This window comes from Tachypleus tridentatus, chromosome 3 (genome assembly GCF_004210375.1).
Source record: "Tachypleus tridentatus isolate NWPU-2018 chromosome 3, ASM421037v1, whole genome shotgun sequence".
In the NCBI taxonomy this organism is placed as follows: Eukaryota; Metazoa; Arthropoda; class Merostomata; order Xiphosura; family Limulidae; genus Tachypleus; species Tachypleus tridentatus.
In genome coordinates this window covers 115,427,653-115,447,410 of record NC_134827.1, presented here as the reverse complement: position 1 = coordinate 115,447,410, position 19,758 = coordinate 115,427,653, and the positions used below count along the sequence as shown (strand labels likewise).

The following is a 19,758-nucleotide window of genomic DNA, read 5'->3' as shown; positions in this document are numbered from 1 at the left end:
CATTCTACTGGGTCATTCAGTCGTCTACTTACCGCAGTCCTACACAGCGAAACAACACTGGACACATTCTACTGGGTCATTCAGTCGTCTACTTACCGCAGTCCTACACAACGAAACAACACTGGACACATTCTACTGGGTCATTCAGTCGTCTACTTACCGCAGTCCTACACAACGAAACAACACTGGACACATTCTACTGGGTCATTCAGTCGTCTACTTACCGCAGTCCTACACAACGAAACAACACTGGACACATTCTACTGGGTCATTCAGTCGTCTACTTACCGCAGTCCTACACAACGAAACAACACTGGACACATTCTACTGGGTCATTCAGTCGTCTACTTACCGCAGTCCTAACCATTGGTACTTCGGCATTGAGGGGAACCATTACTGGCTCCGGGGCACCACTACTTCTCCTTCCACCACCTTCGGCAGCAGCTGCGGCGGCAGCAGCGCACATCTGGCGATGCTGTTCTGCTGCCTTGACGATCTGCTGGTTCCGGTTCTTCCTCATGGTGATGCGTTTTGATAAATAACCAACCGTGGCGTACTCCAGCAGGGAGGCAAAAACCATCACGAAACAAGTGCCCAAGAATACGTCAATACTCTTCACGTACGATATCTTAGGCAGAGCCGCGTTCGTGCTCGACATCAGTGTGGTCATCGTGAGGACGGTGGTCACTCCGAGGGCCACGCGGGCAGGTGTGGCGTTCCTGTGAAGCCAGAAGGAGACCCAGGAGATTACCACGATAAGACTGGCTGGGATGTAAATCTGGATCAGATAGTAGCCCATACTGCGAACAAACTGGATCTCCAGGGCAAGTCGGGAGTAGTTCCCTAAGAGAACACAAGATGTCACCACAGGAAGATCGGAAGTTAAACTAATTTATAAGTATTTACATTGTCCGTTTTATAAATATTATGGCGTTCTAAACGACAAGTAGGATGATGTTTAAAAGAATATCAGTCCATAAATAAGTTTGGTTCTCTTATAGGGAATAAGTTATAATATGTGGACGTTCTGGTTCTCTTATAGGGAATAAGTTATAATATGTGGACGTTCTGGTTCCCTTATAGAGAATAAGTTATAATATATGGACGTTCTGGTTCTCTTATAGGGAATAAGTTATAATATGTGGACGTTCTGGTTCTCTTATAGGGAATAAGTTATAATATGTGGACGTTCTGGTTCTCTTATATGAAATAAGTTATAATATATGGACGTTCTGGTTCTCTTATAGGGAATAAGTTATAATATATGGACGTTCTGGTTCTCTTATAGGGAATAAGTTATAATATATGGACGTTCTGGTTCTCTTATAGGGAATAAGTTATAATATGTGGACGTTCTGGTTCTCTTATAGAGAATAAGTTATAATATATGGACGTTCTGGTTCTCTTATAGGGAATAAGTTATAATATGTGGACGTTCTGGTTCTCTTATAGGGAATAAGTTATAATATGTGGACGTTCTGGTTCTCTTATATGGAATAAGTTATAATATGTGGACGTTTCGAAAAGTAAAAAAACTTGATATACAGTGAACCACTCAGTAAAACTGACAAACACCTGTACATAGACTGGTTTACAGTAAAACTAATAATTCAGTGTAGGAGCCGGGTTACAGTAAAACTAATGTTTCAGTGTTGGAACCGGGTTACAGTAAAACTAATGTTTCAGTGTTGAAACCGGGTTACAGTAAAACTAATGATTCAGTGTTGGAACCGGGTTACAGTAAAACTAATAATTCAGTGTAGGAACCGGATTACAGAGAAACCAATGATTCAGTGTTGGAACCGGGTTACAGAAAGAACTAATAATTCAGTGTTGGAACCGGGTGAAAGAAAAACTAATAATTCATTGTTGGAACCGGATTACAGTAAAACTAATAATTCAGCGTTGGAACCGGATTACAGTAAAACTAATAATTCAGTGTTGGAACCGGGTTACAGTAAAACTAATGATTGAGTGTTGGAACCGGGTTACAGTAAAACTAATAATTCAATGTAGGAACCGGAGTACAGTAAAACTAATGATTCAGTGTAGGAACCGGGTTACAGTAAAACTAATTATTCAGTGTAGGAACCGGGTTACAGTAAAACTAATGATTCAGTGTTGGAACTGGGTTATAGTAAAACTAATGATTTAGTGTTGGAACCGGATTACAGTAAAACTAATGATTCAGTGTAGGAACCGGGTTATAGCAAAACTAATTCAGTACGGGAAACTAATTTATCGAAAAAAACTAATGGCCCATTACGTCATTAAAGCGGCAAACTGTGAAAGTCTCCCAACAGTTAAAGACAACAAAGTGATACCTTGATAGACATTTTCCTACCCTATCATTTCAAATTCAGTTTGAAATATGAAACTAGTCATCTTAAAACTGTTTGATGGAAATGATGATATCCTTTGTATGAAAAATAAAATAGAGACAGATATACAGAAGACTCAGCTAGTTGTGGTAAAACTGTCTGATTGTTTTAGTCACATGACAAACACAGCCATATAAAGTCGCTCTGGAACGGAATGTATAAGAACTACAATTTGATATTGTTCGATATTTCATCAGTAGAGTAATTTCAGGAGGGTGTGTATCCGTTCTTTCTCACATAAAATATCCATTCATTCAAATCCTAATAACGTGTACAAGTATAAGGTTTGGAATATCCAAGAAGGGGATACTGGAATAAGTCTTAAACTAAATGAGAACAGAATGGGGATCCGCTTGAGGAACATGACAAATCCAAGAGACTTGCAAGAAGTCATTCCCCTAACATAGTTATCCGCATAAGGATCCACGAACACTTTAAACGTCAGTAACGATAGCTGTCCGCGTGCCACAGGAAACAGTGTACAGTATAATCAAAAGTACATCCGTCTAGTAAGACGCACAGGTCACGTGAACATAATTACCCTAAGAATGAAACGTACATCGATGTGTTTCGCAATACATACCAGTCACGTGCTATTGGACTGTAAAAACAGACGCTGGGAAGCTGTCATCTTCGTACACTGAAAGGCTTATGGAAAGCCAGCAGAGAAGAAGTATTTGCTTTGGACGTGACAGTATTACAACAGAGTATTTTGCAATGTTTACTACACTGTAGGACTATTGTGAGAATGTACGGTCGTAAGACAGAGCATGAATAGACAGTAATGACGTAATTAGGCTGCTAAATCATACTCAACCTTTGTATATATATATAGATGGTTAGGACTGTATATATATATATAAAACCAGTTATAATTCACATCCCGTGTCGTGAAATTTCAGCTTAACGAGTCTTTTCGCTGTTTTCTTCCTTACGAATAAATTTTTATATTTCAACTTTTAACCATATAGGACTGAATATTATATGTTTGTTTTTGTTTTTTGAATTTCGCACAAAGCTACTCGAGAGCTATCTGCGCTAGCCATCCCTAATTTAGCAGTGTAAGAGTAGAGGGAAGGCAGCTAGTCATCATCACCCACCGCCAACTCTTGGGCTACTCTTTTACCAACGAATAGTGGGATTGACCGTCACGTTATAACACCCCCACGGCTGAAAGGACAAGCATGTTTGGCGCGACGGAGACGCGAACCCGCGACCCTCAGATTACGAGTCGCACGCCCTAACACGCTTAGCCATGCCGAATATTATATATTAATCTTAAAATACAGGATTGCATATCACATGTTAGCCTTGAAATATAAGACTTCAAAGTGCGTGTTAGTCTTAACTTACAGTATTATGTATTCATCTTCAACATTCCATCTATTAGTGACGTTTTAAAACATAGAATATTCCTTACATTTCTTGTTACAGATATATCTTATAGATATATACAATAGTGTTTAAACCTTCGAATACAAGATTTCTCCAGCTTACTTGCTATTGGTAGAGCTATAACATCTGTAACATAGAACTCCGGTTATCTAACGTTACACTTGTATTCCAAATTAATAGCAATATTGTTTCACTATATTAGCCTTTCAACTATATTCAACATTTGTAACATAGAACTCCGGTTATCTAACGTTACACTTGTATTCCTAATTAATAGCAATGTTGTTTCACTACATTAGCCTTTCAACTATATTCAACATTTGTAACATAGAACTCCGGTTATCTAACGTTACACTTGTATTCCTAATTAATAGCAATATTGTTTCACTATATTAGCCTTTCAACTATATTCAACATTTGTAACATAGAACTCCGGTTATCTAAAGTTACACTTGTATTCCTAATTAATAGCAATGTTGTTTCACTATATTAGCCTTTCAACTATATTCAACATTTGTAACATAGAACTCCGGTTATCTAACGTTACACTTGTATTCCTAATTAATAGCAATGTTGTTTCACTATATTAGCCTTTCAACTATATTCAACATTTGTAACATAGAACTCCGGTTATCTAACGTTACACTTGTATTCCTAATTAATAACAATATTGTTTCACTATATTAGCCTTTCAACTATATTCAACATTTGTAACATAGAACTCCGGTTATCTAACGTTACACTTGTATTCCTAATTAATAGCAATATTGTTTCACTATATTAGCCTTTCAACTATATTCAACATTTGTAACATAGAACTCCGGTTATCTAACGTTACACTTGTATTCCTAATTAATAGCAATGTTGTTTCACTATATTAGCCTTTCAACTATATTCAACATTTGTAACATAGAACTCCGGTTATCTAACGTTACACTTGTATTCCTAATTAATAGCAATATTGTTTCACTATATTAGCCTTTCAACTATATTCAACATTTGTAACATAGAACTCCGGTTATCTAACGTTACACTTGTATTCCTAATTAATAACAATATTGTTTCACTATATTAGCCTTTCAACTATATTCAACATTTGTAACATAGAACTCCGGTTATCTAACGTTACACTTGTATTCCTAATTAATAACAATATTGTTTCACTATATTAGCCTTTCAACTATATTCAACATTTGTAACATAGAACTCCGGTTATCTAACGTTACACTTGTATTCCTAATTAATAACAATATTGTTTCACTATATTAGCCTTTCAACTATATTCAACATTTGTAACATAGAACTCCGGTTATCTAACGTTACACTTGTATTCCTAATTAATAACAATATTGTTTCACTATATTAGCCTTTCAACTATATTCAACATTTGTAACATAGAACTCCGGTTATCTAACGTTACACTTGTATTCCTAATTAATAACAATATTGTTTCACTATATTAGCCTTTCAACTATATTCAACATCTCTAACATAGAACTCCGGTTATCTAACGTTACACTTGTATTCGTAATTAATAACAATATTGTTTCACTATATTAGCCTTTCAACTATATTCAACATCTGTAACATAGAACTCCGGTTATCTAACGTTACACTTGTATTCCTAATTAATAGCAATATTGTTTCACTATATTAGCCTTTCAACTATATTCAACATTTGTAACATAGAACTCCGGTTATCTAACGTTACACTTGTATTCCTAATTAATAGCAATATTGTTTCACTATATTAGCCTTTCAACTATATTCAACATTTGTAACATAGAACTCCGGTTATCTAACGTTACACTTGTATTCCTAATTAATAGCAATATTGTTTCACTATATTAGCCTTTCAACTATATTCAACATTTGTAACATAGAACTCTGGTTATCTAACGTTACACTTGTATTCCTAATTAATAACAATATTGTTTCACTACATTAGCCTTTCAACTATATTCAACATTTGTAACATAGAACTCCGGTTATCTAACGTTACACTTGTATTCCTAATTAATAGCAATGTTGTTTCACTATATTAGCCTTTCAACTATATTCAACATTTGTAACATAGAACTCCGGTTATCTAACGTTACACTTGTATTCCTAATTAATAGCAATATTGTTTCACTATATTAGCCTTTCAACTATATTCAACATTTGTAACATAGAACTCCGGTTATCTAACGTTACACTTGTATTCCTAATTAATAACAATATTGTTTCACTATATTAGCCTTTCAACTATTATCAACATTTGTAACATAGAACTCCGGTTATCTAACGTTACACTTGTATTCCTAATTAATAGCAATATTGTTTCACTATATTAGCCTTTCAACTATATTCAACATTTGTAACATAGAACTCCGGTTATCTAACGTTACACTTGTATTCCTAATTAATAGCAATGTTGTTTCACTACATTAGCCTTTCAACTATATTCAACATTTGTAACATAGAACTCCGGTTATCTAACGTTACACTTGTATTCCTAATTAATAGCAATGTTGTTTCACTACATTAGCCTTTCAACTATATTCAACATTTGTAACATAGAACTCCGGTTATCTAACGTTACACTTGTATTCCTAATTAATAACAATATTGTTTCACTATATTAGCCTTTCAACTATATTCAACATTTGTAACATAGAACTCCGGTTATCTAACGTTACACTTGTATTCCTAATTAATAGCAATGTTGTTTCACTACATTAGCCTTTCAACTATATTCAACATCTGTAACATAGAACTCCGGTTATCTAACGTTACACTTGTATTCCTAATTAATAGCAATATTGTTTCACTACATTAGCCTTTCAACTATGGAAGGTGTTTCTGTTATTTTAACAGATTGTTCAAACCTTTTGATCAAATCTGAAGAGACCATTTTTTTGGAGAACCATAATCTGAAAATCGTTCTATGATCTTTATAAAGATGTAGGATAGTTAACCTGTGATCAGAACTGTTAGGATAGTTAACCTGTGGTCAGAACTGTTAGGATAGTTATCCTGTGATCAGAACTGTTAGGATAGTTAACCTGTGATCAGAACTGTTAGGACAGTTAACCTGTGATCAGAACTGTTGGGATAGTTAACCTGTGATCAGAACTGTTAGGATAGTTAACCTGTGATCAGAACTGTTAGGATAGTTATCCTGTGATCAGAACTGTTAGGACAGTTAACCAATGATCAAAACTGTTAAAACAGTTAACCTGTGATCAGAACTGTTAGGATAGTTAACCTGTGATCAGAACTGCAAACTACTGATGTAAAATGTTAATTATCGTGACGATGCTGGCTTTATTAGACTGTCAAATTTAAATTTAAACTATTGTTGTATTCAAAGACGAATTCGAGGCCTTTTGTTTTTGTTTTTGAATTTCACGCAAAGCTACTCGAGGGCTATCTGCGCTAGCCGTCCCTATTTAGCAGTGTAAAACTAGAGGGAAGGCAGCTAGTCATCACCACCCACCGCCAACACTTGGGCTACACTTTTACCCACGAATAGTGGGATTGGCCGTCACATTATAACGCCCCCACGGCTGGGAGGGCGAGCATGTTTGGTGCGACCGGGATTCGAACCCGCGACCTTCGGATTACGAGTCGAACGCCTTAACATGCTTGGCCATGCCGGGCCTCATTCGAGGCCTAACCATAATTTACGAGTTTTAATCTTACTCGCATTAAAATATATCTCTACAGAGTTATGTTTGTTCACATAACTCATGATTAAAACCCGTTCTTTATAATCCTACTATCTTTAAATAATGATGTTTGATTACATCACCCACAATAAAAACCCGTTCTTCATAACCCTAACTGTAAGTTTAAACAGTATTTGTTCACATCACCCCTGATTAAAACCGTTCTATTTAACCCTAACTGTAAGTTTAAACAGTATTTGTTCACATCACCCCTGATTAAAACCGTTCTATTTAACCCTAACTGTATCTTTAAATAGTCATGTTTGTTCACCCCGATAAATAACCTCTTCTTTTTAACCCTAGTTATTTCTTTAAACAACGATGTATGCACAAACTTTTAGTTAACTTTACCTGTAGTTAAAACCACTTCTTTGGAACTTTGTCTGTGGCCTGCAACTTTAAACTGTGGAAGTTCCAGGTCTTGTGATATACCAACAGAGTTACCTTCCCGCCACTTGTAACGAATATCCGTCATCGTGTAGCCAACTGTAAGAGAAATTTGACACGGAATTTATAATTTCTCTACATGTAGACAGAGTTACACAGTCACTAGCAGGACAGAACAGTACACATAAATAATCATACGTGACGTTTGTTATTCCACGATTGTTAAACAAAACTATGGTCAATTTCACTTGAACGTCATCTTTCCTTTGTTTAATTCAAACTGTTATAACGTTACACATCTTATGTGTTGACATTTGAGCTTTAGGTTCTTGAGTAGGAACTATTCTGTATGTGTGTGAGAGAAACGTTTGAAAGTTGGGTATATCATATTAAAGACATCACGGAATAATAGCGAAATTCATAAGAAATTTTCTTTACGTTAATAAGACAAAAAACAAAGTGGAAATTTCGAATGTTTTACAACGAACTGTAAAAGGAATTCATGATATAAGATATGTTGTATATTTAATGTTTTACAACGAACTGTAAAAGGAATTCCTGATATAAGATATGTTGTATATTTAATGTTTTATAACGAACTGTAAAAGGAATTCCTGATATAAGATATGTTGTATATTTAATGTTTTACCAATTGCAAATATTTTAATGTCGTGAAATACTGCATCGATTTGTGTTAGGTGAACTGGAGTGTGGTACCTTATACTGACAAAAGTCTGTAATCCAGCAGCCCCTAGTGTCCAAGAAAAGTCACCCCTAATTCTGAACTACGAGCCAGATAAAATCCGCTCACAAACATTCGCTGCCACAAAAGTTTGTCCACGGTAGCATCATGTCTCAAACCCCAAATTCTTCGATACGTAGCCCGACACATTAACTGTTAGGCTGCGCCTGTCGCCGCCATTATTGTGATATTAATGTTAATATAAATCTACCGAGAATTTGGATTTTTATATAAAATAAAAAGATGGTGCGGCATAATCGCTAATAAAATAAAAATAAAATATTCTAAGGTCAAATAGTGCGATTAATATTAGTTATTATGTAATGTTTTTGAATTTATCGAAGCGCAGGAACTCCATACGCAGTCCTTATGGAATCTCCTTAGCAACCAGACGTGTGAGAAACCTGACTGGATCGATAAGAAACCATCTTGAAATACTGCAAGGTACTTGTTTTACAAATGTGTCGAGAGCAAATATTTAATGTTCCATTAAAACATACATGTACGAAGCTTGATTTCGTGTTGTCCGGTCTTATAATAACTATTACCATGTTGTCAGGTCAACTTTTATAAACATAATAAAAATTATTTCTCTACACAACATAAACTCAGATGAATGAAGAACGTACGACATCTTTCACGTAAGATTAACAATAATTTAATTATCTCATAATTCACATTCTAAGAAATTCTACAATATTAATAATCAACATTTCTATCATAGCCCACTAGTAAAAAATCATGGTATTACTTCAGATTTTTATACCCGGTCATTCATAAAGAATCAAGGTGTTACTTCAGATTTTTATACTCGGACATTCATAAAGAATCAAGGTGTTACTTCAGATTTTTATACCCGTACATTCATAAAGAATCATGGTATTACTTCAGATTTTTATACCCGGATAATTCTGAAGAATCAAGGTATCACTTCAGATTTTTAAACCTGGACATTCCTAACGAATCATGGCATTACTTCATATTTTTATACCCGGACATTCATAAAGAATCAAGGTATTACATCATATTTTTATACCGGGACATTCTTAAAGAATCATGGTATTACTTCTCACTTTTCTACCTAGACATTCCTATAGAATCATAATATTATTCCACACTTTAAAACCTGGACATTCCTGAAGAATCATGGTATTACTTATCACTTTTCTACCTAGACATTCCTTTAGAATCATAATATTATTCCACAATTTAAAACCTGTACATTCCTGAAGAATCATGGTATTACTTCTCACTTTGATATCTGGACATTTCTAAAGAATGATGACATTACTTTACACTTTCATATCTGGACATTTGTAAAGAAACATGATATTGTTTAACACTTTTATATCTGGACATTCCTAAAGAATCATGGTATTGTTTAACACTTTTATATCCAGACATTCCTAAAGAACCATGGTATTATTTAACACTTTTATATCTGGACATTCCTTAAGAATCATGGTATTGTTTAACACTTTTATATCTGGACATTCCTAAAGAATCGTGGTATTATTTAACACTTTGATATCTGGACATTCCTAAAGAATCGTGGTATTATTTGACACTTTAATATCTGGACATTCCTAAAGAATCGTGGTATTATTTAACACTTTTATATCTGGACATTCCTAAAGAATCGTGGTATTATTTAACACTTTTATATCTGGACATTCCTAAAGAATCGTGGTATTATTTAACACTTTTATATCTGGACATTCCTAAAGAATCGTGGTATTATTTAACACTTTTATATCTGAACATTCCTAAAGAATCGTGGTATTATTTAACACTTTTATATCTGGACATTCCTAAAGAATCGTGGTATTATTTAACACTTTTATATCTGGACATTCCTAAAGAATCGTGGTATTATTTAACACTTTTTGACTGATTGTTAACTGACAGTTGACATAGTTTTAAAAACACCGTATTGTTTAAAATATTACATCTATTATTGATCAGTGAATCAAGTGGAAAATAAGGCAATAAAATATGGTAGTAACTCACAGTATTAACGGTTTTATGCGATGACAATTTAGTATAAATTATTTATAAACGAACAGTTACATTACATATTTCGTCGCTGTATTACTCAATCAAAGAGTTATTTTAGAATTTGCGAAAATAAACTTCTATAATGTTAAATTGAAAATATAATCTACCGCATGGAGGTGTAATTCATCCTTTGAATGGCCCTACCGTCTCCCATGGAGTACAGTTTTGTCTGTTGAAGGCCTAGCAGCCCAACTCAGGCCTCTAAACCAAAGAAATACAATCAGGCCGTTTACAACTGTGATGTGGAAACGATGTTGACGTTCATGCAGCTTGTAACGTCAGCTAATGTTTTAAAATAACTTGTACAAAGGTGTTTTAATCCAATCACAAACGGATTTTCTGATGAGAGTTATTTCTAATACTTCATTTTCTAAAAGTAACCCACTTCACACTTTTTTGTTTCTAGCGGAGCTCAAAAGTATTTTTGAAATGAATTTAATTACACGTCTTGAACGGAGAATTGCAAGGAACATGAACTCTGAATGTGAAACACCTGAAGTAGGCTTTACTGAGCACAAGTCGATATTTCATGAGATTAAAGTTGTCTTGATATTTCTGGGCCACCTTACATTTTCCCATAAAAATTACAACAGCTGCATAAAGCTTCTCAGATTGTCGTAGGATCTGTATAGCAAGAAGGCGTTATTCATCGTTGCTTGGCTCAGAAATAATCGATCTTAACAGACAAGAAACAAACCACACTTCTGAACAGTTGTTATTTCCGACTCGGTACCATGAGCTACTGAAAACTGGATTGTTTTTTAGGTGTAAGGACTAGAATTTTAATTCGTACTTTTGTTTGTCAGAAGTTTCTTCATACCATATGTTCTTGGTAGGCCTATCGTTAGAGCAATACCCTAATCTTAATTCGTACTTTTATTATAATTTATGTAAACAAAAAACCTTTTTAAAATGTATGATCCTTTAAACACTCTAAAATTTACTTATATTAAGTGCTTTAATACTATATAACGTGTAGCAAGAAGCATTTCACCATTTTAACACCATGATGCATGCTCTTGAGCCGGAATGATTACATTGTGACTGACGCCAGGTCCTAGGGAAGAGTGACATATGGTGTTCTGGACGGTTTGAGAGGTGTACTAGTGGATCACCCACAAATACAAAATTCTGACACTTTAAGTGTTTCGTTATGAAAGTTAGTTAATTTCAAGGGTTGATATACTAACTTTTTATAAACATATTTTTAGCTTTTAAACTGTCAGGATTTGGTTCCAATTTCAGGTGACGAAGGGGTGCTCTGGTGTGCAGGCGCAGCATTATGCTCCTAATAATCATGAAGTATTTTCACTCCATACCCTTGGTTGTAATTTGAAATTAACGCTTTATATGTGACCTAAAATTCTGTTATTTTCTACTGTTTTCACACCATAACCTCGGTTATAATGTGAAGTTAACATTATATATGTGATATAAAATGCTGTTATTTTCTAGTGTTTTCACACCATAACTTCGGTTGTAATGTGAAGTTAACGCTTTATATGTGACCTAAAATGCTGTTATTTTCTAGTGTTTTCACACCATAACCTCGGTTGTAATGTGAAGTTAACGCTTTATATGTGATATAAAATACTGTTATTTTCTACTGTTTTCACACCATAACCTCGGTTGTAATGTGAAGTTAACGCTTTATATATGACATAAAATGCTGTTATTTTCTAGTGTTTTCACACCATAACCTCGGTTGTAATGTAAAGTTAACGCTTTATATATGACATAAAATGCTGTTATTTTCTATTGTTTTCAAATCATAACCTCTGTTGTAATGTGAAGTGAACATTATATATGTGATATAAAATACTGTTATTTTCTACTGTTTTCACACCATAACCTCGGTTGTAATGTAAAGTTAACGCTTTATATATGACATAAAATGCTGTTATTTTCTAGTGTTTTCACACCATAACCTCGGTTGTAATGTGAATTTAACATTAGATGTATGATATAAAATGCTGTTATTTTCTATTGTTTTCAAATCATAACCTCTGTTGTAATGTGAAGTTAACGCTTTATATGTGATATAGAATACTGTTATTTTCTACTGTTTTCACACCATAACCTAGGTTGTAATGTGAAGTGAACATTATATATGTGATATAAAATGCTGTTATTTTCTACTGTTTTCACACTATAACCTCGGTTAGTTAGAAATCTAAAATTTACTTTTGCGGCGTATATTTCTTTGAAGTATATTACATGAAAGTTTATATTAAAAAAGAATAAGACTTCTTTTCTGTCAGTTCTTTATCTATCAGTAAATTATTATTTTTTGTATGATTAATTAATATAATTTACAGTATACAGATTTACTTAGGTTCCAATAAGAGTCGTAGGAATAGTAAGACTTGTTTTCTGTCAGTGTTTTATCTATCAGTAAAAATACGAAAAATAGTCTCAACCCCATTTCAAGTACACATTATAGATTGATCAGTTAGCTGCGAGAGGGCGGTAGTATACATTATAGATTCGTCAGTTAGCTGCAAGAGGGCAGTAGTATACATTATAGATTTATCAGTTAGCTGCAAGAGGGCAGTAGTATACATTATAGATTTATCAGTTAGCTGCAAGAGGGCAGTAGTATACATTATAGATTTATCAGTTAGCTGCGAAAGGGCAGTAGTATACATTATAGATTCATCAGTTAGCTGTGAGGGGCAGTAGTATCGTTCTTGATTTTTGTTTCTGGTAAAAATAGTTTTAAGAAAATATTAGATTTTCCTTTCTTTCGACTGAAAAAGGTCATTATATTTCTGATTAACTCTGATAAACTAATTCTACAGACATAAATCATAAACAATCTAACAATTGAAATAAGCAATTTGTAGACATTCCGTTTCACTGATAAGTTTATACCAATATCTATACGAATATTTAAATTATCATTAACTACAATTCCAATAACGTTACAGAGTGGCCACTGACAGTGTGGCGCTCAAGTCGCCACGTGCTTCCCTTTATAGAATCTTTGCATTTCAACTTGGTGCAGTTTGACTTTAAGAGCAGTGCGGTATGGTATACGACTGCACCCGAGTGATGTCGAAGAACATTAGTTTGTATGTTATCCGTCGCCGAACGAATAACAGGGAAATGTAATTAGTTATAACAACCCTTAGAGTATTATACACAAAATATACTCTTATACATGCCATGCACTTTATTACACACGAAATAAACTGTGGATGAGCTATACTGAGTGACGTACATCACACTCCATGACGACAGTGAAAAGTTAATAAAGATTTCCACCAAAATACGATGTGCTACCAACAATTCGTAATTGATCTGTGGTCTTTTCACATGTGTTCTGAATGGTTCTTTGATAAACAAACTTTACGTTTCTTCACATAGTGACATAAACATACTTCCCTGCAAGAACGTTTCTCAAAACTTTGTTATTAGTTTAAAGTAACGTTTAGAAATGTGAACGTGTCGTATATTGATGATTATAAATCTGTAATTTCATTTAAGAAACTTAATAGTATAAATAGATAACGTTGAGTAAACAAACGGAAGAGATATATACAGTCATGTGAAAAAGTTAGGACACCCCCACATTTATTCCCACTTAAAATGGCTCAATTCACACACAGGTGTATCACACCAGGTGCACATGATTAGAAGATCGTTACTCAGCATTGTGAATAAGGCTTGCCCTATTTAAACCTCAGACATTTAGTTTGGTGTGCTCCTGACTGTTGAACTGAGAGTGAGCGCCATGGTGAGAGCAAAAGAGCTCTCTGAGGTCTTCAGAAAGAAAATTGTAGCAGCTTATGAGTCTGGTAAGGGATTTAAAAGATCCCAAAATATTTTGAAATAAGCCATTCCACTGTCCGGAAAATAGTCAACAAGTGGAGGGCTTTCAAAACAACTGCCAACATGCCCAGGTCTGGTCGTTCAAGCAAGTTCACCCAGAGAGCAGACCGCAAGATGCTAAAAGAGGTATCCAAACACCCTAACATGTCATCACGGGACCTACAGCAGTCTCTGACTACTGTTGATGTGAAAGTGCATGCCTCTACAATCAGAAAGAGACTGCACAAGTGTAACTTTCATGTGCAAGGAGGAAATCTTTGCTCTCTAACAGAAACATCAAGGCCAGACTGAAGTTTGCCAGAGAGAATGTAGACAAAGACCAGGACTTCTGGAATCATGTTCTGTGGACAGATGAGTCCAAAATTGAATTATTTGGACACCAGAACAGAGGACATGTTTGGCGTAAAACAAACACAGCGTTCCAGGAAAAGAACCTCATACCAACTGTGAAGCATGGAGGTGGAAGTGTCATGGTTTGGGGATGCTTTGCTGCAGCAGGACCTGGACAGCTAACAATCATAGAATCCAACATGAATTCTACTGTGTATCAGAGGGTGCTTGAGGATCATGTGAGACCATTTGTACGAAAATTAAAGCTGAAGCGAAACTGGACCCTGCAACACGACAATGACCCAAAACATACCAGTAAATCCACCAAGGACTGGTTGAAAACTAAGAAATGGAGAGTCCTGGAATGGCCGAGTCAAACCCCATATATTAATCCCATTGAGGTGCTGTGAGGTGACTTGAAACGGGCTGTACATGCAAGAAGCCCCTCAAAAATCTAACAGCTGACAGAACTCTGCATTGAGGAGTGGGGCAAAATTTTTTCAGACAGATTTCAGAGACTGGTAGATGGCTACAAGAAGCGTCTCACTGCAGTTATTTCAGTCAAAGGGGTAACACCAGCTCTTAGGGGGTAGGGTGTCCTAACGTTTTCCTCAGTTAGAATATGCATTTTTGTAGAATTACATTTACAGAAGATCTTGAAAAGTCTTTTCTTCAGTTTTAATTGTTTAGTTATATTCCTATAATCTCTCAGTATTGTTAAAATTGATATTAAATATCTATGTATCCAAAAATGTTACAAAAATACACAGGCTTTCATAGGGTGTCCTAACTTTTTCACATGACTGTACATGTGTAATAATATCATTTAAAAAATGTCGAGTCAACAAATATAATTAATTGCCATATATAAAAAATGTAATTTGAACAATATCGAATCAGAAATGAAAATGTTGTTAAATATCAAACAAAATATAAAATAACGCAAGTGTCGGAATGAATACACATTTTGTTTGTTTGTTTGTTTGTTTGTTTGTTTGTTTTGAATTTCGCACAAAGCTGCTCGAGGGCTATCTGCGCTAGCCGTCCCCAATTTAGCAGTGTAAGACTAGAGGGAAGGCAGCTAGTCATCACTACCCACAGCAAACTGTTGGGCTACTATTTTGCCAACGAATAGTGGGATTGGCCGTCACATTATAACGCCCCATGGCTGAAAGGGCAAGTATATGTTTGGTGCGATCGAGATTCGAACCCGCGACCCTCGAATTACGATTCGAGTACCTTAACCGCCTGGTCATGCCGGGCCTTTCACCTTTTGAGAACCAAATAGAAACTTAAAAAAAATTGTTTTATATATTAACACATTTAAACCAAAACGACAAACAAAATATCGTGTTTGTAAATATACAGTACAAACCTTCAAAATGTTGAGAGTTGATCTACGAATATTCAATATGTTGTGTTATCCGTCAATTAAACCTAACAATAACACCACGTTATCGTCGCTTGGAGTTTAGTAGAAAATTAACAACTCAGTTGAATGGTAGAATATGAACCATTACAATGTTGATTAAGAACACACGTGGCTAGATGTATCGCTGTCGTTCATGGATCACCAAAGGCTCGTAGTGACTATTTTCAAAAACATATTACACTTTTACTTACAGCTTTCAATTTCAACGGTGCACAGCTGTCGGTCCATTGGGAAGTACTGAAGGTCCATGGGGCAACTGGATGTTACAGTTAGTCTGAAATAACACAGAAATAAAGTAACGAAACGTCATACAGATTAGGGTTAATGTCCACGATAACCTGGAAACGTAGAAATACAGATTACGTCAAATATGTTGGCTAACATTAAATAAGTCACATTTAACATAAAATATAAACACAAATGTTGTGTTTATATATATCACAAATAACAAATAACGTAGAGTGCTACTTTCAAATAGAAAAAATTCAGGTAAAGCTACGTGTCACGTTTAATATGAAGGTAAGTTTTAGGTCTAATGTCAGGTTAATCTGAAATGTGAACATGTTACGGAATAGGTTTAAAGACACATTTGTAACATGTATAGGGTAACTTTGATGATACACATTCATCTGAAATGTGTAACTGGTATAGGATAACTTTTAATGATGTATTTACGAGAAATATCTAACTGATACAGGATAGGTCTAATGTCATCACATTAATCTGAAATGTGTAACTTGTACAGGATAGGTCTAATGTCATCACATTAATCTGAAATGTGTAACTTGTACAGGATAGGTCTAATGTCATCACATTAATCTGAAATGTGTAACTTGTACAGGATAGATCTAATGTCATCACATTAATCTGAAATGTGTAACTTGTACAGGATAGGTCTAATGTCATCACATTAATCTGAAATGTGTAACTTGTACAGGATAGATCTAATGTCATCACATTAATCTGAAATGTGTAACTTGTACAGGATAGGTCTAATGTCATCACATTAATCTGAAATGTGTAACTTGTACAGGATAGGTCTAATGTCATCACATTAATCTGAAATGTGTAACTTGTACAGGATAGGTCTAATGTCATCACATTAATCTGAAATGTGTAACTTGTACAGGATAGGTCTAATGTCATCACATTAATCTGAAATGTGTAACTTGTACAGGATAGGTCTAATGTCATCACATTAATCTGAAATGTGTAACTTGTACAGGATAGGTCTAATGTCATCACATTAATCTGAAATGTGTAACTTGTACAGGATAGATCTAATGTCATCACATTAATTTGAAATATCTAACTGATACAGGATAGATCTAATGCCATCACATTAATCTGAAATGTGTAACTTATACAGGATAGGTGTAATGTCAGATTAACTTAAAGTATTAACTACCATTAGATGGGTATTATGTCATATTAACCGAAGATATGTAATACGAACTCAGTGACAAACTGAATAAAACAGGAATTTTCAGCTTCACGAACCCGAACCCAGTAACCTTTATACAAGTGTTAACTTACATGAAACCGGTGGTATTATATATGGGTTAACTTTAACTTACATGAAACCGGTGATATTATATATGTGTTAACTTTAAATTACATGAAACCGGTGAACCTTATACACGAGTTAACTTTAAATTACATGAAACCAGTGAACCTTATACATGAGTTATCTTTAAATTACATGAAACCGGTTACCATTATATAAGTGTTACCTTTAAATTACATAATGATATGAAGTGAAATACAGACACAAATTTTAATAACTAATGAAATGTGGTACGAAAATACAACAGTTGTTTCTAAACAAACAAACATGTAATAAACACTAAAAATAACAAACGTAATCTTCACTTTGTGTTCCAAATTTTTCCAGTTCTCATAAAGAGTCACGTAAATCTATTCAGTAACTAATTACCAATGTTTTCTTGTTCGAACATAACCGATTTACATTTTTCTAATTCTTGTGTTTCTACTGTTTTATATTTAACAATTACAGAAAGAAGTCTTTCCTCACATGTACCTTCATCACATAATCTCTCATGAAACTTTTCTCGAGAGGTCAGGTTCAAACAATATTTTCCATCACACGATCAATAAATCAGAGTGATGTCTAGAGCGCGCTGCTTGTAACAAAACTTTAGTTGTGTTATTGCTAGAGATTATACAAACTGTTCACGGTTAGTAGAAAGTTAAGTATTTTCAGTTCTAACGAAATTGATTTTACTTTCTTTTTTTCGGCCAAGTTTCTAATGGCGAATTTAATGGAACTTGTTTACAAAATAACAACAGAGTTTCATTCTGAAAACAATGTAATTACTAATTCTATGTGTATGTCGTGTTTAAGTTTAATAGAAACGTAAACTTAGAATTGGTAAAGTGCTAAAACTGCAAGAAACGAAAACTTAGAACAGGTTACGTTCTATAACTGTGAAAGAAACGAAAACATAGTATTATTTACGTTCTCAAACTGAAAGAAACGTAAATTTATTGTTGGTTATGATCTAAAACTGTGAAAGAAAGGAAAACTTAGAATTGGTTACGTTCTATAACTGTGAAAGAAACAAAAACTTAATACTGATCACGTTCTATAACTATACAAACGTAAACTTAGTAGTGGTTATGTTCTAAAACTTTGAGAGAAACGTAAATTTAGTACTGGCTATGTTCTACAGCTGCGAAAAAAACATAATCCTAGTACTAGTTATGTTCTAAAATTGTAAAAAAAAGGTAAACTTAGTACTGGTTACGTTATAAAACTATACAAACGTAAACTTAATACTGGTTACGTTTTAAAACTATACAAACATAAACTTAATACTGGTTACGTTTTAAAACTATACAAACATAAACTTAATACTGGTTACGTTCTAAAAGTGTGAAAAACGTGAACTTAGAATCGGTTATGTAGTAAATTGAGAAAAAACGTAACCTTAGTATTGGTTACGTTCTAAATGTGTGAAAGAAACATAAACATAGTATTTGTTACTTTCTAAAACTGTGAAAGAAACGTAAACTTAGTATACGTTACGTTCTATAATTGTGAAGGAAACGTAAACCTAATACTGATTATGTTCTAAAATTGTAAAAAAAGGTAAACTTAGTAATGGTTACGTTCTAAAACTGTGAAAGAAACGTAAACTTGGTATTGCTTATGTTTTAAAAAAAAAAAAACGTAAACATAGTATTGGTTATGTTCTAAAACTGTCAAAGAAACGTAAAGTTAGTATTGCTTACACTCTAAAACTGTGAAAGAAACGTGAAACTTAGTATTGGTTACGTTTCATAACTGTAAAGGAAACAAAAGATTAGTGTTGTTTACGTTATATAAGTAAAAGAAACATAAAATTAGTATTGGTTAAGTTCTAAAAGTGTGAAAGAAACATAAACCTAGTATTGGTTATGTTGTAATACTGTGAAAGAAACAAAAACTTCGTATTGCTTAAGTTTTAAAATTACAAAAACGTA

General features: G+C 34.1%; 1 protein-coding gene across 1 annotated transcript in view; it reads right to left on the bottom strand.

Moving 5' to 3' along the window:
* LOC143247831 (gamma-aminobutyric acid receptor subunit beta-like) overlaps positions 1–19,758 on the bottom strand; it is a 137,543-nt gene that overhangs the window by 30,099 nt on the left and 87,686 nt on the right. The window contains exons 5-7 of the mRNA XM_076496356.1: positions 16,464–16,546; positions 7,841–7,975; positions 353–843 (exon numbers count right to left, since the gene is read on the bottom strand). Of these exons, the coding sequence (XP_076352471.1) occupies positions 353–843; positions 7,841–7,975; positions 16,464–16,546 (709 nt within the window). The remainder of the gene's footprint in view (positions 1–352; positions 844–7,840; positions 7,976–16,463; positions 16,547–19,758) is intronic.